General features: G+C 36.5%; 2 protein-coding genes across 3 annotated transcripts in view; one reads left to right on the forward strand and one right to left on the reverse strand.

Moving 5' to 3' along the window:
- The window catches only part of Ankmy2 (ankyrin repeat and MYND domain containing 2), a 36,190-nt gene extending 35,743 nt beyond the window's left edge, over window positions 1-447 (reverse strand). The window contains exon 1 of the mRNA XM_046463624.2: window positions 192-447. Coding sequence (XP_046319580.1) covers window positions 192-258 — 67 coding nt within the window. The 5' untranslated portion in view covers window positions 259-447. The remainder of the gene's footprint in view (window positions 1-191) is intronic.
- Window positions 448-803: 356 nt separating this feature from the next.
- Window positions 804-26,133, forward strand: part of Bzw2 (basic leucine zipper and W2 domains 2) — a 56,212-nt gene continuing 30,882 nt past the window's right edge. Inside the window, exons 1-2 of one of the 2 annotated variants that reach the window (XM_046463644.2) lie at window positions 804-933; window positions 20,191-20,255. In XM_046463644.2, coding sequence (XP_046319600.1) covers window positions 20,198-20,255 — 58 coding nt within the window. In that variant the 5' untranslated portion in view covers window positions 804-933; window positions 20,191-20,197. Of the gene's footprint in view, window positions 934-17,427; window positions 17,530-20,190; window positions 20,256-26,133 lie in introns of those variants that run through there. The other variant, XM_046463643.2, reaches the window with a different exon arrangement.

A 26,133-nucleotide genomic window follows, 5' to 3' on the forward strand; every position in this document is an offset into this window, starting at 1 on the left:
GTTTCTGCCTACCATACCTTCGCCCCCGCAACCGGTCCCAGACCAAAGCCAGAAACGGTTTTCTTCCGACCCCAGACTGCCAATTTCACAGAACCATAGAAAAGGTTCACCCGGACCAGGGGCACCCCTGGGGCCCAGCCACTTTCCGCAGCCAAGTTTGCAGCTCCCGGATCAAAGCCCAGCACCCATACCTTTCCCGATAACTTCCAGCAGCTCCTTTTCCTCCTGGGTCAGCTCGCCTTTCTTTATGTGAACCATTGCTCCAGCCAGCTTGAAGATTTAAAAAGGAAGTGTTACAAAGGAAATGATGTGCCTGTGTTTCGAACGTCAACCGCAAAGAGGCAACTTGAGACCAGGGCACTGAAGCCAACCGCGGAAGCACTTCTCAGGCTCCTACAGGCTGGCGGGCTAGGAGCGAGCTCCGGCGAGCCGGGAAGGCGGACTCCGCAGATCCAGCTGCAGTCACCACCCCCGCGCGTCATTGGCCCGGCCAGAAGGAGGAGCTGCAATAGGCAGCTACAAGAGATTCCAATTGGAGCAGCCTACGAGGGAAAAATCAAATGGAAAAAAACTAGAGGGGAGTATTAAATTCGCCTTACCCATCCCACGCCTACATCACGTCCGGCTCAGTTATCTGGGAATAAGCAATATTTAAAATTCTATATCCTGCATTCTCTGTCCGACATTGCCTTCCTGGCGTGCACAAAGTTCTGCAAGTCTCGCTAGAAACGCACAAAAACCCCCGTAGTGGCGCAACCGGGCGGGGGGCGGGCTCGGAGGCGGGGGCGGTGCGGGAGGCGGAGCTTCTCTGGGTTCCGTGTGTCTATGTCAATGTGTCTGTCCTTCACTCCTCCATTGTCTGCTGCCGCCACTGCAGCTGCAGGAGTTTCCGCAGCCCCCAGCCTCGCGCGTCGTCGCTACCTCCTCGGACAGGTAAGAGGAAGCCCAGATGGGACCGGGAGACGTAGCAGGATTGGGGAAGCCGTGGCCGCCACCGCGTCGGGGGCTTCCACACGGCCAAAGCAGGCGGGGGAAAAAGCATGTGCCTCCTGGGGTGGCTTCCTGCCCCTAAGTAAAGAAGCCCCCATTCTGCCCGCTCATCGCCACATGTATCATGTATCAGTGCCCTGGGATGGAGACTCCCGACTCGCCACATTTGGCCGTCCCAGGAGATCCTCTGAGCACTAGCCGGCGGGGGCCGACCACGCGGTGGGAAGTGGCGGGTGCACATGGTCTCGTGCGTGGCACAGCCAGATGCGACCTCTGGGGAGGCGGGCACTGGGGCTCTGGGCTAGAAGTAAGGACTAGAGCTCCCCTTTGCGAGCGAGATGAGCTCATGGTAAAGGACTCGGAGAAGGTAGTTTTCTTTTGGCAAACCTCGTCCCCCCCATTACTTGTCATCTCCTTTTGGCCTCTGTGGAAGCTGTAGGAGAAAACCGGACCTGATCGCCCTGTGGTGCCTATTAAGGATGTTTGGAAGCAATTTACACTTCCACTAATGCTAGATTTATGAGATACAGCCTGGAGGAAGGGGAAGGAAGGGCCTCTTCACTCTGCTAGAGTTCCCAGTCTCTTTGTAACTCAGATTTTGAGATTTATGGAATAGGGAGGGGAAGGAGGGGCGGAGATTAAATTGGTGTTGCTGTCTATATATAGTCTTAGATTAGCCTCTTAATCCAAACTTCATTCAAATGTAATAATGTAGCCCGAGCTTCCCATAGGTAAATAGGGGGTATATAAAAGTGTGCACTCTTCAGTGGCTTAGAAACAAGACTCCCTTTCTGAAATATGTAGTCAGTCATTCCTCCAAGGTGTACATCCATAATGTTTTTACAGCATCAATGAAAGCTTCTTTAGAAATTACTGTTTGCAGTTTTACTGTTGTTTGTCTACAGGCAATTATTGATGTTTCTCTCAAGACCCATCTGTGTCAAAGAGAAATATTTGAATAATTATGTAGATGGTTTTTGTTAAGCATCCCCAGGACCACTTTTTCTTCCCATAGTGCCATATATAAAGTGAAATGCATTTTTCTCTAGCCTTATGTCTTCATTGTGCAGAAAGCATTTACTGACTCTTTTGAAATCCAGGGAAGATATTCATCATTATTTCTTACCTTTAACAAAAATCTTTCCTAAACTCCAGCTGCCTCTCCACGACACCCCTGATCCCCCTGCCAGGCTTTGGCTTTTGGGGAGGAGGGTAGATCTGGGCCAGAATATCTCATATGAAAATGGTTTCAAATTATTCATCTCCATGTATAACAAAGAAACTTTTGTTTGATGATGCTTTAATAATGATGTAGCTGTTCAAAAAAGTAGCATAGCTTTTGAGAGAGACCAGTCTTTTGTAACACTCAGAAAATGCTTTACTGCCACAGTTACAATCAATTTATAATGTATCATGCCAAAGGAACCCAGGAGCCTAAAAAAATGCTTGAGGAGTAACCTCAACATGTGACATAACATCTTACCAGCAGATGCATAGGCAGAATTGGGTGCTTCCCTGCCAGTGTTTCCATCTCTTGTGCCAAATCTGGGTCATGGTTACTTGAAGGTCACACCTGTTTGTCTTGCTGGGTTGTCAGTTCCTCGAGGATACAAATTATTATCAATTTTCTTGGTGCTTTATGATACCTGGTTAGTCTGTGAATAATGACTTTAATCAATTTAGAGTCAATGACATTTAAAGACAAAGAAAAACCAACATCCACCTAGAAATGCAAATAAATCACATGTTCAGTTTAAATTTCCAGAAACATACCTAATGGAGAGTCTTTATCAGATAGATTAAGTTAATAACTTTATATAATATAAATATTTGGTGTATGGATAGGATTAATTAATGAGCATATTAAAATGTTTTCACATCAAATAAATATTTTGATAATAAAATTGCTACTCAATATTGAGTATTTAGTCTGTTCTAGCTGTTCTACCAGATGCTTTGCATGGGATTATTTTTTCCTTGTTCTAACAACCCAGGAATTAGCCAGTATTGTCCCTTTATGCAAATAAGAGAACAGAAATTAAGGTAAATTGATTTGCTTATGACCCTATAGTTAGAAAGTGTCGAAGCCAGAATTGGAACTCAGAGTGGTTGGTCTGTCTCTAAAACTTTTTCTTTTCATTATTCTCTATGTGCCTGCCAGGTGAGGCACATTGTACATTTTTTGACTACCTAATAGTTAATATGTCCATGTGTTTTAGCATGCAAAGGTACAGAAGTCTCTCTCCCACTTCTTCCCCAAGTTTCTTCTCCATTACCTACAACCAAAGGGAATGTATGTCTTCTTTCTGAAATATAGCATATATGTATATTTCTACTACATTTTCTTTTTCTTTCTTTCTTTGTTTCCTTCCTTCCTTCCCTTTCTTTTTCCAGAACTGGGAATATACTAATAGGCCATTGTTTAATGAAATTTGTGTGGTACTTTTTTCCATATCTACTCCACCTTTTTTAAAATAATCATTTCTGAAATGTCTGAAATACTCTATGTGTCCTCTCATCTCCTTTTCTACTGCTACTGCCTTAGACTTCTTCTGGCCTATTACGGTGGATCCTAAATAGCCTGCTTCTTTCTCTACCCATCCAGCTAATTCAAGGAACACTCATTAGGCTGTTATTGGCTCTCCACTGGCCACAGAACAGGATTCCATCTTGTGGTCCCAGCAAGCATTTCCAGTCAGCCAGGCCCTCCCACATTGCCCTGAGGTCACCACACTGCTGGTTCCCTAACCTGCCAGTAATTTCCACCCCTTTGTTCTTGCTTTTCTCTTCCTGGAATAACCTCCCTTCCTTCTTCACCTAGTCTCTTCTCCCCATATCTGATGAGCTGCTCAACTCTCAAGACCTGACTTAAATATAAGTTGTTTTTCCTCCAACTATGATTTCCTTCTCCCACCCTGTCCAGTGAGGGGAGTATAGACCCTATTATAATAATAAAACCTAAATAATGTGTTCACACACATTATTCAGGTCTATGAGCAAGTGAGTAAAGAAAATCTTTGCACAAAGGTGGCATTGACAAGCATCGTAGTAGCTAGTACTATTATTGGTGTTCTCTAATTTTCTCCTATCTTCTTATGGACCCCAGGCCATGCCCATTCCCCCTTAACCTCTTCTGAATTAACTTCTTTGCTTCTGGATATGTGTCCACATAAAAATACATAAAGCTTGCACCACTACCATCACATTCTAATATAGCTTATGTTAATTTATTTGGACCCTTCCTCTTCTATGCTATAAATTAATTAGGTCAAATTCATCTTAGTTTCTCAAGATATAACCCAGTAACTTGCTCAGTGAATGCTGAGATGAATTCATTTGATCTCTAAGTTAATTTAGGTGGATTTGCTTTCCTACTTGACTAATCCTTCCTGGCAATGTGAAGTGATGTGGCACTGAGCACATATAACCATAACCAGGGGCAGAAAGTCTTTAAATGCTTTGAGTCTCAAGCTTCTTGACATTTGAGTGAATGCTGTCAACTAAGAAAAGAAAAATTGTTCATATGCAATATTAGAAATTTGTCATATCATTCCTGGATTCCTCCATTCAAGCCTCTGATCTCTAGCTCCAGTTTAAGAGGACCCTGTGTCCTTTTTATTGCAGTGTACAGCTCCTTTTTGAGTTTTGAATATTATATCTTCCAGATACTATTTTCCTTGACATTTTCTTAGACTTAATACTGGGACCACATCTTAACTGATATTTGATATTAAGGAATTTTAATTGTTTTTAGGTTTGAAATAATGTTATGGTTGTGTTTTTAAAACATCCCTTATCTTTCAGAGACATGTTCTGAATTATTTAAATGGGGGGGAGAATGGTATGACATCTGGGATTTGCTTTAATGTAATTCTGTGGCAGGGGAGAGGGACTGAGTGAGGATATAAATGAGACAAAATTAACTATGCTGTTAGTGGTTGAAGCTGGATGGTGGCTACATTATACTGTTCTCTCTTCTGTGGATGTGTTTGAAATTTTCTGTAATGACAGTTTTAAAGGGAAAATTTGGAAGTATTACAGCCCCTAAGAAATTGCTGGTTTTATTTTATTTTTTCACATAACATGAACTAATATGAATGCAAATGTAATTTCTCTATATTTGGAGTTTGACATGCAATTATTCATTTAAGTGCTAAAACAGTTACACTTAAATCTGCAAAGGACTGTCTTGTGAACAATACATTTCCATAAGCAAATCACATCACATTTTAAAGTTCTTGACAAAACTAGATGGTAGGTGGAATCACTCAGTGCTTGTTTCACAGTTTTATGAGTATCTTGCTGGCAGTTAATCTCCATCGGTTTTTGGAAACCAACAAAGTTATTTACAGAAGGGGTGCAAATATATTTAGCTTAGCTAAGAATTGAAATGTGAATGAAGTGGAGATACTGGTTCTCTTGTATGCCTCCTAAGCCAACTTCAGAAAGTTTTCCCCAAAAAGAAATATGAAAACTGTTGTGAGCAGTATCAGCATTGTTAGGATAAGTATGTTAATATATAAAAATCAGGGTCAGGCACAGGACAGGTTGTGCCTGCAAGTTTCTTATTCAGGGTTTGCTTAACTGAACACTGACTTAGATGCTTTCTTTCTGCTTCCTATAACTTTGTAGTTTATGTTTCCTGGTGTTCGCACATCTTTGTGGGTCTGGTTTGTGGCTCAGTGGTAGAGTAGTTGCCTAGCATATGTGAGGATTGAGTTCAATCCCTAATATCACACACACAAAAAAAGAGGGGAAATTTTTTCTTTAAATTTTGGATATGTTTAATATTATTTTTATCATGTCTTCACACACATTGTTTGAAGGGTTTTTAGAGATCATTTAATTACTATAAAATCTACCAATATTAGTAGTTCATGCACAAGAATGCTTTCCATTCTTAGCTCACTCTGGTGTCTGTGTATTGAGGCCATGGATTTCTTCAGCAGGTATCCTTTAAGCAGTCAGGTGCCAAGTGGAATAATTTGGCCTGTTCCAAATTTGGCATGTGTTGAATAAAGGGTGCCAAAAATGCTCAGATAGTCATATTTGTAAACTATCTGCATTGAAAATAAAGGTTTAGGTAGCTCACTGAATGAACCATTCTTTGTTAAATGCAAAAGAGACAGTGTTCTCTTTATTCTTTCTTGGATTATAGCATTAGGCTCTTCCTTTGATTTTGTTCTATATATGTTAAGAACAAAGAAAATATGATGATAGAGGTAAGAAAGAATAATGGCCCACACTAATATTAAGGATAGTATAATCCTTTGACTATCTTTAATTCTCTTGATTCTGGAAATGTTAATATTTTAATAGGAAAACAATAAATTTGTAAGATGGAAAATTAAAGTTCTCTTTTCATATTTCAACTTATTTTATACAAGATGAAGACTTTTAGAAATAATTATTAGATGTACTTTTATTTTTGAGGACTTCAAATGCATCTCAAGAAAAGGAAATAGTAAAGGTACTAGGACTCAGCCATTGTAGAGAACATGTCATAAGCTTCTATGGGGTGTGCAGTATTTTAATATTCTCCTGTCATCCTTTTTGTGTATTCACAAAAAGGTCTTTAATGCTTTTCAAACTCATCTAGACAGCTTTCTAGATTTATGGTCATTTCTAAAGGAAAAAAGGACATGACAAAATGTTTTCTCAGTGTACAAAGTAATAGGATGGGGCTATTATAAACAGGAAAGGGGACCCTAAGTTGATGGTACAGAGGAAACTGCTGGCTAAAGGAAGAGGATGTAGGGTTGGTGTTTGGGAGGCTAAAGATTGTTTTTTGCTAGAATTGATTTCTACCAGAAACAGTTTAGAAACTAGATCTTATAGTGTTACAGAAATCATGGTACCATAAATTTCCTAATATTAGTATGTTCCTAAGAGGCAGTATTTTTGTTAAATCCTCTCTCTAAATATAAATACAATTATTTTCCTTAAAAGAACTCAAGCCAGTCATGGTAGCACACACCTGTAATTTCAGCTACTCAGGAGGCTGAAGCAAGAGGATCACAAAGTTGAAAGCCAGCCTCAGCAACTTGGTGAGGCCCTAAGCAAATTAGTAAGACCCTATCCCAAAATAAAATAAATAAATAAAAAGAGGTAGAGATGTGACTGAGTGGTTAAGTGCCCCTGGGTTCAATTCCTGGTACCCAAAGAAAAAATGATGAACTATATGGAGAGCTATTTGGCATATTGGAGATAACATCTGCTAATTCAATTTATTCTAGTGCTAAACTAGACTTTAAATTAATATTTACTCGACCTAATTCTAGACTATAGGATCTATGAGGCAAATAATGAGAAAACTGCCTTCAAGAATCATATAAATAACTTTCGAAGATACTGCCACAACTTTGGCTCTTTGAAAAGTGCATTGAGTAAAGACAGTTGATGGGCTCTGGCCCCTACTTTTCTGACTTTGTAAGCTCCAGATAAGCAAGGATCTTTCTGCTTTGATCTCCACTATATCATCGATATAAAGTGAAACACAGGCCCTCAGCCAAGTGGTTTATCGTCTCCACACCTTATCTTGAGGTTAGCTGAGACCTGGGTTTAGAGCCATGGTTTTCAAAGTGTTCCATTCCTCATAGATGTTGATGATAATTTAAAAAAAAAAAAAGCAATGTTATCAAAACATTAATAAACACAACTGCAACTCAAATGCATGATATAAGGTATGATTGATCGTCCGACTGCCATATTTCTTTTCTTATCCTTCTTTTTTGTTGTTGTTTTTTGTTTTGGTCAGTGCTTGGAACAAAGCTTTGCCTGCTAGAAAGGGAGCATCGAAAACTTCTCTGATCTGCTCCCTAATGTCTCCCTTATCAACTAAGTACCAGACCTGGTTGTATTTTGGCAAACAAATGAATGAATTATTCTCTATGTTTGAACCTTACTGAAAAGTGTAATTGAGAGAGTTTGTAGTGTTAGACTGGTCTCCCCACCTCCGTTTAATTTGTTTTTTGTTTTGTTTTTTGTGGTGCTGGGATTGACCCATGGGCTTGTGAATTTGAGGCAAGCACTCTACCAACTAAGTAAATCCCCAGCCCACCTTCTTTTAATTTGAATTCGTGTAGTCTACTTCTATACAGTTGTATCAGGGAATATAGTCCAATATCATTGGTGTGCTGTGCCCTATGTAGTTCATGTTCTCACTGTGTGTAATAGGCATATGTTTGTAGTTCATGTTCTCACTGTGTATAATAGGCATATGTTGTGTGTGTGTGTGTGTGTGTGAGAGAGAGAGAGAGAGAGAAAGTGTGAGGGGGGGGTGGTGAGAAACCCTTCACATAAAGCTTCACTTGCTAGACAGGCTTTGGCATGTCTATGGGAGGATGGGGCAGGAGTTTCTTGGTTGAGAGAACTAATAAGTGAGTAAATGTTTGGACACATGCCCACTACCACCTTTAAGCTTTTAGAGAGTCCATTACCATGTGTTTTAAACAGTTGCTACAATGCAAAAATCTTCCACTATTACCAGTCTTGTATATTATTTTTTTTCCCCAGATGATTCTGTTTTCCTTTCTCCTTGATTAAAATCCTGTGAAGAGAGAGAGAGAGACACACTTCAGTACTCATGGTTGTAACTTTAACCCTGGCTTCCATTTTGACCCACTAGCCACAAACACTCCCATGAGATTTATGTTCATCAGGCCCTTATAAACTGACTGCTCTCTGGCATTTGACATGCATTCCTTGCATTGACTGGATTTTCTTACCTCAGTTAGGAAGGCCTTGGTTGTATGTGCATCTTGGATGTATGTGCATTTAGGTGAAAGGCAAATCTCATGTAGAGATCATCTTTCTCCTGTACCAAGAAGGGCTCAACCTTTATTTAGGAACCTTCTGAAGAGGTGGACATTTTCTGGAGGAATTAACACTGGAGATGAGGAGACTTTTTTACCTTTGTTTTTTCTTCGATATAGGTGGAGATCTCATATGTACGTATTTTCTGAAAATCATGTAGTACAATGTTAGAGTTAGAATTATTATCATTCCCATAGAGTGCAACTAGCACATTAGAACAAGAGTGAAAAATTGAGAAATGGACTTCACTTTTTATTTTATGCCCCTTTATACATTGTTAGTATTTGTTGTTGTTTGCTATAAGTACATTATCAATATAGAAACCATCTTGTTATTTCTTGAGCTTAGAACTATAATATGATTAACCAAATTTCTAGAATATTTTCCTCTCCAAGAAAGGTTTCTACTTTTCCTAAAGTGAAGCATTGAAACACAACCCCCACCCCCAACCCACCCCACCCTTTGCTGGAGATCAAACCCAGCGTCTTGTGCATGCTAGGCAAGTGCTGTACCCTGAGTTACATCCCCACCCCAAAACAATGCTTTTAAAAGAAAGATGCTAGAAACTTTCTTTGAATTAAGTCATACAACAAACTCCAAGTCCTAATGCAACTTTTATTTTAAGTTACACTTATAAGATTAGAAAAGGTGATAGAATTGGATTTTAATATTTTTCTACATATATGCTCTCTATGATAAAGAAGAAGGAATTTACATTTTATTTAAATGTGTCTGATGATCATTTGCAGAAAGCTAAATTTACATTTTTCCCAATTTTTTTCTAAATTTTCTAGAATCTACATGGTAAGCTGACTTTATAATTAGAGTTATTTTAAAGAAATTATTTTCTGATGCAAGCATTTTTTTTACACCTTTGTCAAATAAGGAAGTGGCATATACTATTGTATATGAAATATATGGCCATATGTCAATAAGAAAAAAAAAATCATAATGGGTAAAATAAACCCAAATGTTGGAACATATGGACCTTCCAAATCATCACCTTGCAAGATTGTATATTCACTGTGCTGATACTTCAACTAATGAATAATGTTTTTGAAATTTCTATTGAAAAGTTTTTATGCCTTGAATGCCATTGTTTTTTTTTCAATATTTATTTCGAGTACATAAAAAGTATGTATATCAGGAAATATGACATGATTGAACATAGAAATACACAGACCAGGTAGCTTCAAAATGGCCACATACCTTTTCAACCGATTAGATTCTGAATTATCTCTGATTTCCTAAAATTAAACCCTCCATCAAGCAGTAAAATTTTTCATCATTGAAGATAATGAAAAGAATGTCTTGTAGACTCTGGGGGAAATTCTTTATAAAGCAGGGGTTGGAGTTCAGAAATATATTAATTAAAAGGAATTTTGATTAGTAGCAGCATTATTAGCTTAATTTATAGTATTTGTGAGTTTCTTTGTTTTTGAGGAAAGAAGTTGTTCCATGTGTAAATTCTGAAATATGTGCTTTTTTATGAGTTAAATTACTACGTAGCATTGTATACTTACATGTGTGTTGTTTTGGTAAATATTTTTAATGTAGAAAAAAATAATGGATTTTAACGAATTTTTAAAAGTTTTTGTTCAGGAATCATTTTTTTTTTTCCAGTTTTAAAGGTATTTGCTTTGAATTTGCAGAGATCCGAATTTATTTTCCTTAAAAACCCCATGTCTTATTTTACACACACACGCTTTTTCACCATTGAGTTTATTTTCATGATGACAATCTTTATCACTTTCATTTTATATATTTCTGAATTGCTGATTAGTTGACAATGTAATATGGAAAAATATTTCCACAGCAGGAGTTACAGAGGTAGTACAAGGTGTGGCTAAGCACTTCATGGCTCACTTAAGCCAAGGATTTTATGTAGTGTTGGTGTGCAGCAAGGTGAAGAACCCCCTGCTGTGCTACAGCAATAAAAACATTTTTCAAAACTTTTTCATTATGCATAGATCAGTCAAATACAAACTATATTAACCAGAATAATGTATTTATTATAGACATGTTCATATCAGGAGTTAATTTGGTTTTTCCTGAGTGAGTGATTGATGTGGCTAAGTTGTTTCCTACTTTACAGCTGAGCAAATCCTGAGGAATCTGGAAAGTGATGTTACCTCCCTCTGTGGCAAGTTTTTTTTCTAAGCAGTCCCAGAAAATACAAAGTCCCTGTGGTTCTGAGCTTAAGAATAAGAGACTTTTCTTACAGCACCCCAGTGCAATAATAAAATTCAGTTAATTTAACAGATGTTACTATTAGTTATGTCTTTTTGGTTCTCCTTTAATAAAACAGTTCTTCGGTCTTTGTTGAGACATTTCTATTTTTTAAGAATACAGGCCACCTGGTTTTGGAGAATATTCCTAGGTATACTTTTGTTTCTTGACAATTAGAGTCAGATCATGCATTTTTGTCTGGAATACCACATGAGCAATATCCCATGCTCCTCAGTATGAATCCTCTGAAGGTTTGTTGTTGACCATGTTTCTCCAATGTGTAGTCACCATTTTTTCTTTTGTGATTCATGTGAAGATGATTTAAGGCTATGCAGTTATCCTGTTGATCATCATGGGCTTCCCAATGTACATGCACATATTCATCTTGATTTAATATACATGGATGAATCTCCCATGTTTCAATGCATGAATCAATTTGTAGTGTGATGATTGCAAACTGAATTTTCTAATTCCATGTTTCTTTTTCTTGTTTTTATTTATTTTGTTTATTGTTGATTTTGTGGTGCTGGGGAACAAAACCAGGACCTGATGCATGTTAGGCAAGCACTGTACCACTGAACTACTGTATCCCCAGGCCTCATGTTTCCTTTTCTATCTCCAATTACTTCCCTTTTTGTTGTATACTAAGTTGTTTTCTTTAAAAGGAATATGAGCCAGGTACAGTGACATTCACCTATAATCCTAGGGACTCAGGAGGCTGAGGCAGGAGGATCCTGAGTTCAAAGCCAACTTCAGCAACTCAGTAAGTCCCTAAGCAATGTAGCAAGTCCCAATCTCAAAATAAAATAAAGAAAGAAATAAGAAGGTCTAGGGATGTGACTCAGTGGTTAGGTGCCCTCCTGGGTTCAATCCTTGGTATGAATAAATAAATGGAATATGAAGTTATAAGTATGAAATTGTGGGCTCTTAGTTTATTTAATAGCATATTCATCATTGCTGTTCTTTAAATTATTTTGGTAATAAAATTGTCCCCAAGCTAGCTTTAGCAGAATTGTCCTCAAGATTATTCCTATGAACGTGGCTCCAGGTATAAAGTACTGGTAATTGCAACAACTCAGAAGGCTAAGGCAGGAGGATCACAAGTTAGAGGCCAGCTTGGCAACTTAGTGAGACTCAGTCTCAAAATAAAAAATAAAAATGAACTGGGGATACAGTTCAGTGATAGAATATTTACCTACCATGTGCAAGGCCTGAGTTACATCTCCAGTATCTCCAAAAAGAAGGATCCTGTATTGTTTTAATACTTTTCTGATTTTTTTTAAACTATGTATTTTATGGCACAAGACCTCCCAGGATCATAGTGAACCTTTCCTCGAATAGCCTTGGTATCAACCATTTATTCAAGGAATCCTGGTTTCTTTTAGGAGAGAATTATATCTAATATTGCAGAATTTTATTTATATCCTGTCTAATATAATTTTTCTTCATACACAAATAATATTGTTGCTTGTAACTTTTTGGATTTGATAGGAACTTCAGAGGAGGTTAAAGTTTTTCATTTATATATATGCAATTTTTTTTAATCTATTACCTGTATTTATATTATAGAAAATCTAGAGAGGTATAGATAAGAGAATTAAATGTCCCCTTAAGCCCACTGCTCATTGAGTGCTGGTTTATTTTACATAGCCAAATTCACATCAGAATACAAAATTTTGCATTTTACTGTATCCACTTAGCATATCATTGTTTTCTCCAAGTCATAAAAAATGGGCAATTTCATTTTTAGTAAATGTATTTCATTTTAAAATTTGTCTTTGTTGTCTTTTTTGTTCCTATTCATTATTGCATCATCTTAAAGTAGGAAAAATTCATCTGCTGGTGCCCAACCTTATTTTTTCTAGTTCTTCCTTTAAAATTATATTCTGCCTGTCCTCTACCACCCATGAATATCATAGAATATAAAATTATCAATGCAGAAATAAATCCGAGACTGGGAAACATTTATTTCATACATCATGGTACTTTTGCTTTCATATAAAATGGTCTACTCAGTGATAAGTTTATTTTCTCTAATATTTGACATCAGTGTTTGCTAAACATAAACAATCATTCAATTAAATACCTGCTGAGTTGCTGCTGAGGTGTGTTTAGTTCCATGTGCAAAATTTTTAGCTCTTAAATGTACCACTATTTCTTTCCTAATGTAATGTCTTTCAACCATAGCACTGTTGAAATTTTGGACCACATGATCCTTTGTTGTGGAGGGCTTTCTTATGCTCATAGCTTATAGGATATTTGACACCATTGCTGTTAGATGCTGGTAGCATCTATACCCATCCTCTGACTGTGACAATCAAAAAAAAATCTCTCCAGAAGCCAGGCACAGTGAGTGGTCCATGACTTGTAATCTCCATAACGTGGGAGGCTGAGGCAGGAGGTTCACAAGTTCAAGGCCAGCCTCAGCAATTTAGCTAGGTCTTTAAGCAACTTAGTAAGATCCTATCTCAAAATATCTCCAGACATTGCCAAGTACTCCTGGGTGACAAAATCATCAATTATCCTGCGTGAAAACATTGTTCTAGTACAATGCCTTACACGTAATAGATATCCCCAAATACTTGATACATTAATATATACAGTGTAGCCATTGGACATATCCTTGTTTTATGCCACTGTTTCCTCAACATTTTCAGGATTTACAATTTTAATATTAGAGGTATTCAATTGTTATTACAATTGTTATCTTGTAGACAGAGGTTCTTAGGGTCTTATCTAGAATAGAGGTTTTAGGTCATTTTGCTATTAAAATACCCTGAAACCTTTATTTAAGGGATAGGTTGTCTAAAAGCCAAAGTATTCTCTAATGTTGGTAGGGTACATGCGTCCATGTCTTTGCAAGTGTTGAGAGAAATAAGAATGGCATCAGCAAGATGGGAGCATCTGGAAGATCAGATGAGCCTAGTCAGTTGGAGGGAGGGGATTAAGAATCTGGGAGATTTTCCATCTGGGGAAAACCTAAGTACTCAAAGAAACATCCATGCCCTAAGGAGCTTCGAGGTTAGATGAAGTGGACAGCAGGAGTTGATTGGTAGAGTGAAAGTATTTTAGGAATAAACTATGTTTCTTAAAAGTTTTTGAAAATAACTTCATTAAGATAACAAATTATATGTAATTACCTTAATTTGTCTCTATATAAAGGTTGTACATGGATACTTGGCATGTAGCTTTTGGAACATTTCTATTTTTATTCCAAAGGAAATATCAGTTCAGAACTTAGGTAGTACTGATTACACTTGAGATAGAAAAATAGTTCTGGAAACATGAAAAATGCCAACTTTGCCATGGTGCCTTGTCATTAATTGATCCTTTCCTCATAAGGTAATTGCTTAGCACAATTTGATTCCACCATCAATGTTCCCCACTGAAAAATATGCTTGTAAATTTTTTAGAAGAAACTAATATTAAGTTTTATGCAGTTTGACAAGGTTGTTTATGTTCTTTTATATTAATAAGTATAAGAAGAGAACGTGAATTTTTTTAATCCTAAAAGAATATTGAATTTAAAATTCTTTAGAAACATTTTTCTTTTATAGCTATACTATCTTCTGTTTTAAATTTCCTTTTCTTTCTTTCTTTTTCTTTTTCTTTTTTTTTTTTTTTTTTTTTTTACTACTGCAGCTTAGAATTTGTTAGGACATTTCATTAAGCTTTTTGCAGCAGCTGGGTGATTTTGAGTATGAAGAGGCTATTAGTTACAAAGTCATAATAAGGATATGAAAAAAACTAATGTTATTCTGGGCAACACATTGCATGGTGTTATTATAGACATTTAGTTGATTGCTTTAGCGGTAATAATTTAAACGTTTACAGACAGTTTAATTATTTTTGTTTCTTTTGAGAAAACTTTGCTACAATGTTACTGACCCAAAAGTTTTCTTGATTGGACATGTTTTATAAATGATTTTATGATGCTTGTTCTTGAAGTTTAACTTTAATGAAAAGAAAATTTGTTTATGATTTTGGGTAATTTTTAGTTTGTTCTTCTTGTGGTGAGTTATCTCATTAGGGTATGGAATAAAAGATAATTCTTGGTCCTAATAGGGAAAATGGCCTTTATTGAGTTTTATGGGGTAATGGTGTGTCATCTTTATAAAATTCTTTCAACTTTGGAGGTGATATTCTTGCCTTATGATTTTTAGACTCTAAAGTCTCCTTCCCTAAAATCTTAAGCATTATTGACTGTATACAGGGCTCTTTGAAGTGTGATGCCTTTTCTTTCCTTGCCTACTGTAGCCATGTGACTTTGATATTTGGGTAAAATGCTCCTCGGGGCTACTTTATTTGAAAAATATTTATTAAAAACTTCTCTTTTGGATGTATTTTTACTATCTATCTATATATCTATATCTATCTCTCTCTCTCTCTCTCTCTCTCTCTCTCTCTATATATATATATATATATATATATATATATATATATATATATATGTATTTAGTTATAGATGGACACAATACCTTTATTTTATTTTTATGTGGTGCCGAGGATTGAACCCGGTGCCTCATGTGTGCCAGGAGAGTGCTTTACCACTCAGCCCCAGCCCCAGCCCCTATTTTTACTTTTTTATCAAATTAAGTATTAGGGGATAGAAGGATAACTTCATAAGTGCAGTACCCAACATGGTAGATATCAGGCACATTGACTATTTAAGTTTCAACTAATAAAGTGAAATAGAATTAAACATTAATCTCCTCAGTCATACTAGCCACAGTTCAAGTGCTCAATGGCCAAATGTGACTTATGGTTACCATATTCGACTATGCAAATACAGAAAAATTCCATTATCAAGTCCAGTTCTATTGGATACCCTGCTATAGAATAGAGGTCTGCAAACTGACCTGTGGAGCCAGTGTGGACCACTGTCTGTTTTGTTAATAAAATTTTATTGGCATACAGCCATTACTGTCTGTTTGCATATTGTCTATGGCTGTTGTCAGACCAGCAGAATCAAGTAGTTGGAACAGAAACTATATAGCCCACAGAGCCTAAAGTATTTTCTTTTTGTCCTCTCTCACACACACACATGCCGCAGTCTGGCTGGGCACAAAGCCTTGTAAGTTCAAACAGCAACTCTTTATTCCCGAACTCTCACCTGCACACACACTTCCCGGGAGTACACTCCCTCCACCGGGCTCCACGCGCCAATTCTCCCAGAACCCCCTGAGAACTCCAGGGGAACTCCAAAGTAGTGGGTGCCCAAGGCAGCAGGATCCGCCCTAATCCCAGCAGGAGTCCTCCTATTCCTGGAGGATCCACCCTAATCCTGGAGCAGGGTCACCTTTCAACCATTCCCTTTAGCAAAATGCCAGGCGTCATTCCAACTAAACTGTGGCTCTCAACACACACACACACAAATGTTGTGACCTCTGCTTTTGACTATATATATATTCATAAGACTGAGGTTAAATAATGTGATTATTATGTTCATACTACATATTCAATACATTGGTAGTATAGCATATCATGTAAGGCAGTGTCTCATAGTCTAAAGATGAGCTAAACCAGAAGAAGAGTTAAAAATAGAGCATAAGACCACACCTTTGGATTGCTGGGTAAGAACAATCACTCCCTTGTAGGGACAACTGGAAGACTGAGTCCTTCTCTGGTAAATCAGCTCCTTCCAATACTGAGAGAATTAAAGAAACAAGAATACCAGTCAAGACAGAATAGTCAACATCCAAGTTTTCAGTCCATTTCAAGTGGGCTGGGAAAACTAGTAGGTTTAGTATCTAGGCTGCTTGCCCCCTTGTCACACCTGGGCCCAAGGTGTAGTTCTGAGTTAAAGAATGGAATCTACAGTGGACACTAGGATGGTTAGAGGATTGATTAGTGTAATTAGGTGGGGTGAAATATATGAAACATGTCAGACTTGAAAACCTTCTCATTAAACCCTACAACATTGACTTTAAAAGGATTTTTCCCCCAGAAAAGGAGGTTTTTAATTCAATAATGACTAGTTTCCAAATTTTGAATTATTGAATCAGTTAAGTGTTTTATGGTTCTCTTTTTTCTTGTGTGATATCCAAGAGATAGTCTCTTAGATGACCTGTGAAATCTTAAATCTATTTTGTTTGACATTCTGCATACATGTTTTAATAGTATTAAACCATAGAGCTGTTCCATTTTGTTAGAAGGGGAAAAGTTAGTTGATTTCAAATTATAATGCAAAGTAATACATGTAATCGTTTTACAGTGAGCTATAGAATTGTCTTTATTACTGTTTCTTTGTTACTTTCCCAGGTTTAAGTTAGCACCATTTTCTGCTCAAAATGCCCTTGCTTCTATCTTAGGCCAGGGCTCTCTCTGATAAGGGCTCAGCAAGGACCTTATAAAGGCTGACCCTTACTGAGCAGATTATACTGTAGCATGGAGCTAAATTTAGAGGAAAGCTGTGTCTCTGCTCCAAATAGTAACAGCTAAACCATAGATACTCTTGGTGAAGAGAATACCTTCATTTAGTCTTTCACTAAGTGGGTGAGTTTTGGGGTTTTGTTAGTTTCATATGGTGGTTTTTATGCCAAAAATTTTGCATATATATCTGTTTATATTTTATTATATTATTTTCTATATAAACTATATTGAGGATGTAGAAAATAAGTCCCCATAACTGGGCCCTGAAGAGGAACTTTTTTATTTAGAACTGAAGTAGGTATAAAAAAGCTAAGGATTTTTTAAATAGAGTACTTCTCTCATAGTATGTTGATAATTATCCATTAACAGAGAAAGATAGAAACAAGGTACAAATATGGACTTACTTACAGAGAAATCCATGAGTTTATAACCTAGACTAAAAATAAAAATTTTAGATATGGTTCATGCTTAAAATTGCTTTAAAATTAATTATGAAACAAAACATCTTCGGCAGAGAGCAGCTCCTTGAATGCTTGCCTGCTGAAGACGTTTCAAGCTATTTGGGCTCTATTTTTGGCTTTGAATGAGAACCAAACTCTTGACAGATTTTTGATGTTGCCCTTTTTAAAAAATAAAATAAAACAAGAATACATTCTGAATATTATGTTTGGGAGATACAGAGACAAGGAGGGAACTACTTACACAATGACATCAATTTTGCACCAATTAAATGTTTGTTGATCCACAGTAAATTCTGAAAATGCCAACAGGGAAATTTCTGAATGAGTTTTACAGTGAACATAAATAATGGATTAGAAACAATTTCCAACATTCATCAAATGAAATGAGATTTTATCAATTAAGTTGTTTTCCCCGTGTTTCAATATGTAGCTCTTGCCCCATATTTGAGCTGCAATCAGTCACTGTCTCTACCCTGGTTCTGGTCTGTACTTCTGTTTCAAGTGTTGCATTGTGTTTTGAAGGTTTGGATTTTATCTCTCCCACTAAATTCCTTGAGGGTGTGGATTCTGCTTTAGTCACCTTTTGTTTCTCCAGGCATGCGCTATTAAGTTCATTTTAGTTCATAGAAATGATCAAATTTCTCTCCATTCAAATGGTAAAACTTGAATTTACTTTTGCATTGTTAATGCTTTTGTAATTGGTTTCACTTTTAAAATAATGATTGATTAGAACTTTTCCATGGCAGATTGGTATTTTGTTTTACTTTGTTGTTGGTGCTGAGGATCCAGCCAGGGCCCCCAGCATGGTAAATAAGTGCTCTGCCGCAGAGCTACGTACACCCGAGCCCTGGAATGGAAGGTTTGTTTAATAAACAGAATAAAGATTTTTCCATGTTTTTAAAACTCTGAAAGATGAGATAATCTGCTTGAATATAGTACCTTTTATCTTGTTTGGCTTTCATAATTTAAGCAATCCAGATATATTTTAGTGTATAATATTAATACCAGCATGGTTATTCTCAATTGTTAAGAGGTATTTTGCAGCAAGTTTTACATATTTTTTAATCCTTCTCAAAATTTCCTTGTTTAGAAAAGCACATATTCTGTTTATCCCTTTTTTAATCAAATAAAATTATACATTCCATTCTTTTTTTGGGGGGGGGTCTGTTTTTTTTTCCTCAGTATCATTATGCCTGAATCATCCTTCCATATCAGCAGAGCAGTGTATTTGAGAAGCATTCATTAAAAGCTAAACTTTGTTAGCTTTTTAGGTGTTAAAGATATATTATTGAGTAAAAACCTACGTGACTCCTAGCTCATTGACGTTAACTTTCATGGGGGAAGCAGACCACAAACAGATAATAATAAAATGGCAGATAATGCTAAAGGTTAGGAAGGGAGAAAAAAACTAGGTAAAGATTTGAGAGTGACAAGAGGCCATGTTTGTCAGAATAGTTAGGGAGGGGGCTGGAGTTGTGGCTCAGCGGTAGAGTACTTGCCTAGCACGTGGGAGGCCCTGGCTTCCATCCTCATCACCACATAAAAATAAATAAATAAAATAAAGATATTGTGTCCATCTACAACTAAAAAATAAATATTTAAAAAAAAAATAGTTAAGGAGGCCTCTCTGAAATGAGGTGTTTGAATGAATGCAGTAGGTAAGCCATGTGGACAGCTGGGGAAGATGCTTCCTGAAAAGACAGGTGCAGAGCCTTAGAAATAGAACCTTATCAACAGTAGGGCAGTGTGGCTGAAACTCATTGAGTGATAGGAAGAGATGTGGATTTAACATACATATGTAATCAGAGACACAGCCAGGGCTAGAAATCGAATGCATTCTCTTGTAAAGCTGCCTAATGTTTCATGTAGTGGCTAACTTAGGTCTTGTCTAATCAGACTTCATATTTATGGTCATTTGACACCCCCCCCCACACACACACAATGAATCCAGCAATACCACAGCTAAATACTTTTACATATACACATATGTTGGCATTCTTGTGTGGTATAGCTGCAGGATAAATTCCTAGGAAAGGAATTGATGGACCATAGGTTATATACATGTAATATTTATAGATAACTCACTGTATGCTCCTCAAAAGTATGGTATTGAGTCTAACCTTTGCCAAAGTTGACATGTGGTTGTTTTCCCTGTGTCCTTTGAAAACAGCTGGTATTGGTAAACATTAAAAATTTGCCTAGTCCAATTATTTTTAAAAGATGTTCATTTTTTGATTGACATAGAACATATATGTTCATTAGCCATATATAAAAATGTGTGAACTGTTTATTTAAAATATATAACCTTTATTTTGTTTTTCAGAAATTTTATGAATAAGCATCAGAAGCCAGTGCTAACAGGCCAGCGGTTCAAAACTCGGAAAAGGGGTAGGCTGTGTTGTGTTTATGTGTGTTTAAAGTTCTAATCAAACTATCAGATTGGAGAAGAATTCAATGTTTTGTGCTTCCACTTAATCTCACAAATTTCACTAACATGCTCTAAATGTAGAATCTGAAGTTCTGCAGTCAAGCTATAGAATTACCAGTTTCCTAGATGTTTGTTGGACAAGTTATTTAGCTTGAGGGAAGTTGATATACTTGACTGTTTTTAACATCAGCATTTGTATTTGGGTTTTGTTTGTTTTGTTGTTTTGAGAAAATATTGATAGCAAAGGTAATACCGAGAGAAAAGTGAGTTACAGAAAGAGATGTTGAGTTTTTTGCTTTCTCAGAATTTAGGAAGTCAAATTAGATCTACTGTCCTAAATTCCTCTAAATTCATAGTATTTTCAAATCTCTTATTGTGAGTAGAAAAGTAATAGATACAGTTTGACAATGACAGATAAAATTTCTTTTTTATCTGCTATTCATCTTACTGCTCTTCCTGTGTAAAGACTATTTTAACATGATTTTACATTGTCAGTTGCACAATTACATGAATTGTTATTTTACAGTTATATTTTACACAAATACATGGGTTTATACAATTATGTTATATATTTTGCATTTAGTAATTTTTATGCAATTATGTCCTTGAATATAAAGACAGTTGAACTGAAACTCAAAGAGGAAACACGAGGTGAATTATTAAGCTAACTAATATTGAGAGGGATGGCTGAGAAGTATTTAAGGAAGTATCCTGTATGAAGATAAACAGCCTTGAAGTATAGTCCCACTCAGTGATCTCTGAGTGCTGAATTGTTTCATTGATGACCCACTGTGTGCCCTTTTATTTTGATTCCTGGCTTAACCCATAAACTGAATGAGTTCAGATATAGGCTATGCCACCTGCGTTTATTTTTCATCTAATGTCTTACTCTCACTGCATTTCCCCACTGAGGAATCTGGAAGCAAATAACAAACATGAGGTGCTGACCAGCATGCATTTATTGTCTCCTTATTTAAACAGTCTTAAAGAAAAAAAAAAAAGATGCAGATGATTTCAAAAGGAGTTTAACAGTCATGAGCGATATAGTTTAGAAACCTTATTATAGTGAAGGTTTTGTGGAGCCCAGTAATGTGACACCAGTTAATCTAAGCCCAACTGTGAGGCACAGAGAGGTTTGCTGTTGCCCGCCTGCTGAGGGTATGTGCTAATCTCAGACCTGGATCTCCAGCTCAAGCTGCCTGATGAGCGTGAAGCTGATTCACTGTAACTGAGCTCTAGAGCCAGTAAAGCCCAAGAACTATTGCACAACTGCAGCCCTGACTCCATCAGTAAGCTGGCCCTTGCCGTCCGCCTGCAGCGTGGAGCCACAAAGGTTTTCTCTAATTCTGAACAAGTTTGCCTCTGATTCATCGGGTGGTCAAGATTGTGCAGCAAGAGTACTCAGGGAGAGATACTGAGAGACATATATTATTTGTCAGTTGATCTGGACTTACATAACTCAGGTCTGTTGAGGATTTAAACAACACTTGAGCCATTTTGTGCCAAACTGCTGACTGGGAAAAATAAAATTGTGTCAACCTCATTTTCTGCTCTTCATACTAAATTGCCTACTGATAATTTATTGTGCCTTGGCTTTTCTTTGCCTTTATCATGGGATTGACTTCATATAAATGGTTAGTAGTTTCATAGGGGTGAGTGGGGGAAACTACAAGGGCTATCTCAAGGACATTTGATAGTCTCTCTTTCAAAGGTTTATCATTACCTTGAAACTTTTCCTAACAAAGATAATGCTCTTGCATGCCAAGGTAGTTTAAAAAAAAAAAAAAAGAATTGTTGCCTAATGCAAATATAAACAATATGGTAGAGCACATCACACAGGACCCATTTATACCCTCTTCTATGAAATACATCATATGCTCTCCAAATTTATATTTTCTACTATGACTTGTAGGATCTTGTAGAAACTAGATAAAATTGGTGAAATTAAGAGGAAAAAAAGAGGAACAAATGCAGGCATCCAAGTGACAATGTTCTCAGGCTTGTCCCTCAGACTTTAGCTTTGTGCTACTGGGTTTCAATCACAATTAGATTTATAGAATTGGGGTTTAACATAGTAGCAGAGCAGTTGTCTAGCATATGTGGGGTCCTGGGTTTGATCCCCAGCACTGCCAAAAAAAAGAGATTTATGATAAGTGTATTAATAACTAATCGAGTATACCTATAAATCTTGAAATATTTGTATATAATTAGAAAATACATGATTTTTTTTTTTTTTTACTTGTTTACTATGCTTCGGTGACTTTTGGGAAGGGATGTAGGTTGTATTATTAATCACTTCATTAACAGGTTAGACAAATGCTTTATTAACCAGTTACTGTAGCTCTTATAATAAGTAATACAGTCAGAAAACTTACAGGCATATTTGAGCATCAGGAATAGGCCTGTTTTTCTGTCAGCGAAAGGGCCATTATGACTAACTCCTCCTCAGTGTCATATTTGTGATTCACCAACACAGTATAAATTTGAGACCCTAATTATATACTTCCTACTTCAGGAAAGGTTTGAATTGCCAAATGGAAACCAAAAGAGGCAATGATATATTTTTGTTAGGATTTTTAAAGTATTGCTGCTAGTTTGTCCTCAAATGAAATAAACTACACAATATCCTGTTGTTTCAGATGAAAGGAAATCTTTGGTTAAAATGTTGTCTTGTTTCCCCAAACTTCCATTAGTGTTCTTATCATTTTCTTCTATAGGAGTTTCTGTCTCTCTTGATAGAGACTATCTTTGTAGGTGAGAGATTTTGGGGGTGTGCAAAAGAATTATTAGTCCCATCATGCCATCCTAAGTTTTTAAGGTTTCCAAGCTATAAATAGTCATTTTGACTTAATGCATTATTGCTCACTGTTGGAATGTCCTTGGCCATGATATATTATCTTCCTTTTATTTTTCTTCCTTGGCAATTCTTTTGGAAAATTAGAATGGGACGATTATGGCCTTTTTATAAACACAAGTTTTTAAGTTGTCTCTTAAATTCAAAACAAGTTCTTCCACATGGATTCTTGGCCTAGCCTAAGTTTTTCCTTATTTACCAACATATATTACCCAATATGCCTCAATTTGTAATTTTCAAACCATCAAAATCTGATCTACCACCTGAGTCAACATCCAAACATGTTGTGTCATTGTGGGGATGGCCTCAGTTCATTTTGGAAGCTGGCCACAAGACTTAATAAACAGGCTGTGGTCTTTTCACTTCCAGTATTCTTATAATATAGGAAAGAAAACATCTTTCTCCTAAGAGGAAGGAGAATTGCTTTTTAGTTAGATCCTGAATAAGAAGTGAAGTTTTATTTGCTTGCTAATGGGTTCTTCTTGCTTAGAGATACAGTTTTCCTCTCTTCCAGCTCTATATAATGTGTTTTTCTAGGGGCTAGGGTTGTGGCTCAGCATCGGAGCACTTGCCTAGTACGTGTGAGGCCCTGGGTTCGATCCTCAGCACCACATACAAATAAATAAATAAAATAAAGGTATTGTGTCCAACTACAACTAAAAATTAAATATTAAAAAAAAATGTTTCTTTAGACCTCTTATGTATCCCCACTATCCAACACAGGAACCAAATTTTATTTATTTTTTTCTGCTGTCAACATTTGTGTTCTTGGCTGCGTGATGTTTTGCTTATGGCATCAAAAGGACTTTTTATCTCATGTGTGATGAATATTGTTCTGTTCGTTTGTGTATGTCTTTATGGCATCTCACACCCGTGGCTCTGACTGGTACTGCGAATGCCATTCTTCTCTGACTCTAATGCTGATGTAAGTTTTGTTAACCACTGATAACCCATCCTTCTGTTACATGTAGTAGTCAGTCTATGCAAACCGGACAGTTTGGTTTTTACATGTAGTTTTAATTTTATTAAAATTATGCAAGCACATCATTTAAATAGTCAAACGGTTCTGCAAGGCAAGTTCTAACAACAGCAGGGCCTGCTCTTCCCCAGGGGAACTCTTTGAACCTTTTTAACTGCTACTTTTGATATTTACGTTCATGTAGTCAAACAGCATTCTTTATAGCTATTTCTTGATTTTTCTGTTGGAAGTGTTAAATATGTACTTCCTACTAAAGAATTTGAGGATTCTGCTTTCTCACTGTCCACACCCAGCTCATACCTCTTTATCATAATTTCAGTTAGACTTATGTTTAGGATTCATAGTATTATGACTTTGTGCATGCTGTTCACAGCTCAACTGTTATTTGATTATTTTTTTTAACATATTTTCTGAATTAAATAATTAAAAGTAGTCAGCCTTTGGCTGGGAGTGTAGCTCAGTGGTATATCATATACAGAGCATGTGTCAATTCCTGGATTCCACCCTCTACACTGTAAAAGAAAAACGAAAATGAAAACTAGGCAGCCTTTACCTTTCCTGTTGTGTAAATCTCTTCTTACAAGACACTTCAGAATTCTAACAATGAGAGGCTGGTGGAGGGATTTGTATGTCATATCACATTGATAAACTCTAGGTCAGCTGTGGAGCTTGATGTGTTTGAAATGTCCTTTCACCATTATCCTCAACAGTACTATTTGTTTTTGTTTGTTTTTCACAACTTATTCCCTAGTCGTTCTCTATTTTGGAAGCTTGAATGTTTCAGTATACATTCACTTTGTTCTTACTCTTGATTAGTAGCTAAACACTACAATTAGCTAAACACTACAATTCTAGGTTGGAAGCTCTTTTTCTTCAGACTTTTGAACAAGTTTCTTCTGCTTTCTGATATGTCATGAATTGTTGAGTAATTCTTGTCACTCTATTTCTTATTACTTTCTGTGTGGCTTGTTGTTGTTGTTTTGTTTTGCCCATAATCTCCTGATGGTTGCTCTGTTCCCAGTATTCTGTAAATTCGTGATAATGAACTTACCTGGTATGGTTCCCTTTTCAATCACTGTACTGGACACTTAAAAAGCCCTTTATTTGGAAACTTGCATTCTTCAATTCTGTGACGCTTTCTAAAAATAACTTCCTTTACAGTTTTTTTATTCTATCTTTTCACCATACTTATGTGAATATTTGACTGATCTGCTCTTAACATTTTTCTCTTCTATTTTCTAGGCCTCTGTTATATATATGTTGTTTCTTTTTCCCCCCCATATTTTATTGGTACATTATAATTGTACATAATGGTGGGATTCATCGTTATATATTCATACATGCACACAATATAGCAATATAATTTAGCCAATATCATTCCCGAGTTTTCTGACAGATATTCTAAGCTTTCTCTTTTAATTCTTCCATTGAGTTTTTCACTTTTTTGTTATTTTTTTTATTTTAAGAACTCATTTTTACTTGTAAATTTTTAAAGTATTATTCCCTCCCCTTCCATCTCTAGTTTGTCTCCTCCTCCATCTGACTTAAAATCCACCTTTCACAACAAGTATCTTTAGTGTCTAGGCCAAAACTCCTGCCAATCCTTTCCCTTCCTGGCAGATTCTCTGTGCTCACCCACCTCGTTCCCTGCAGCAGTTCATTTATGCCTGTAAATAAAAGCCTTTGGGGTTGTTTTAGATTTTTCTTCTCAATGTTTGCTCAGAATAAAAAATTATACAATATCTATATTCCTTTAAGTCTTCTAAAGTCCTTTCAGAGGATCTAAAAATCAGAACTGTTAATTACAATATTGAGATATTAAACTCTTTTGATGTTCTCTGAGTTTGCAGTGGAGTTTATAGAGTCTATACAGTATGTAATGTTGCAGTAGATTGAACTCAGTAGGTGTAAGCATCCGTCCATCTACTATTAATCAGTTGTTAAAAGGATTTGCAAGAGTGTAAAACAATACCATTCTTCTCAGTACTTTTTTCGCCTAATAAAC

The sequence above is a fragment of the Marmota monax genome, unplaced genomic scaffold (assembly GCF_021218885.2).
Source record: "Marmota monax isolate L192 unplaced genomic scaffold, Marmota_monax_Labrador192_F-V1.1 WCK01_AAM20220418_F8-fsc00057, whole genome shotgun sequence".
Taxonomy (NCBI): Eukaryota; Metazoa; Chordata; class Mammalia; order Rodentia; family Sciuridae; genus Marmota; species Marmota monax.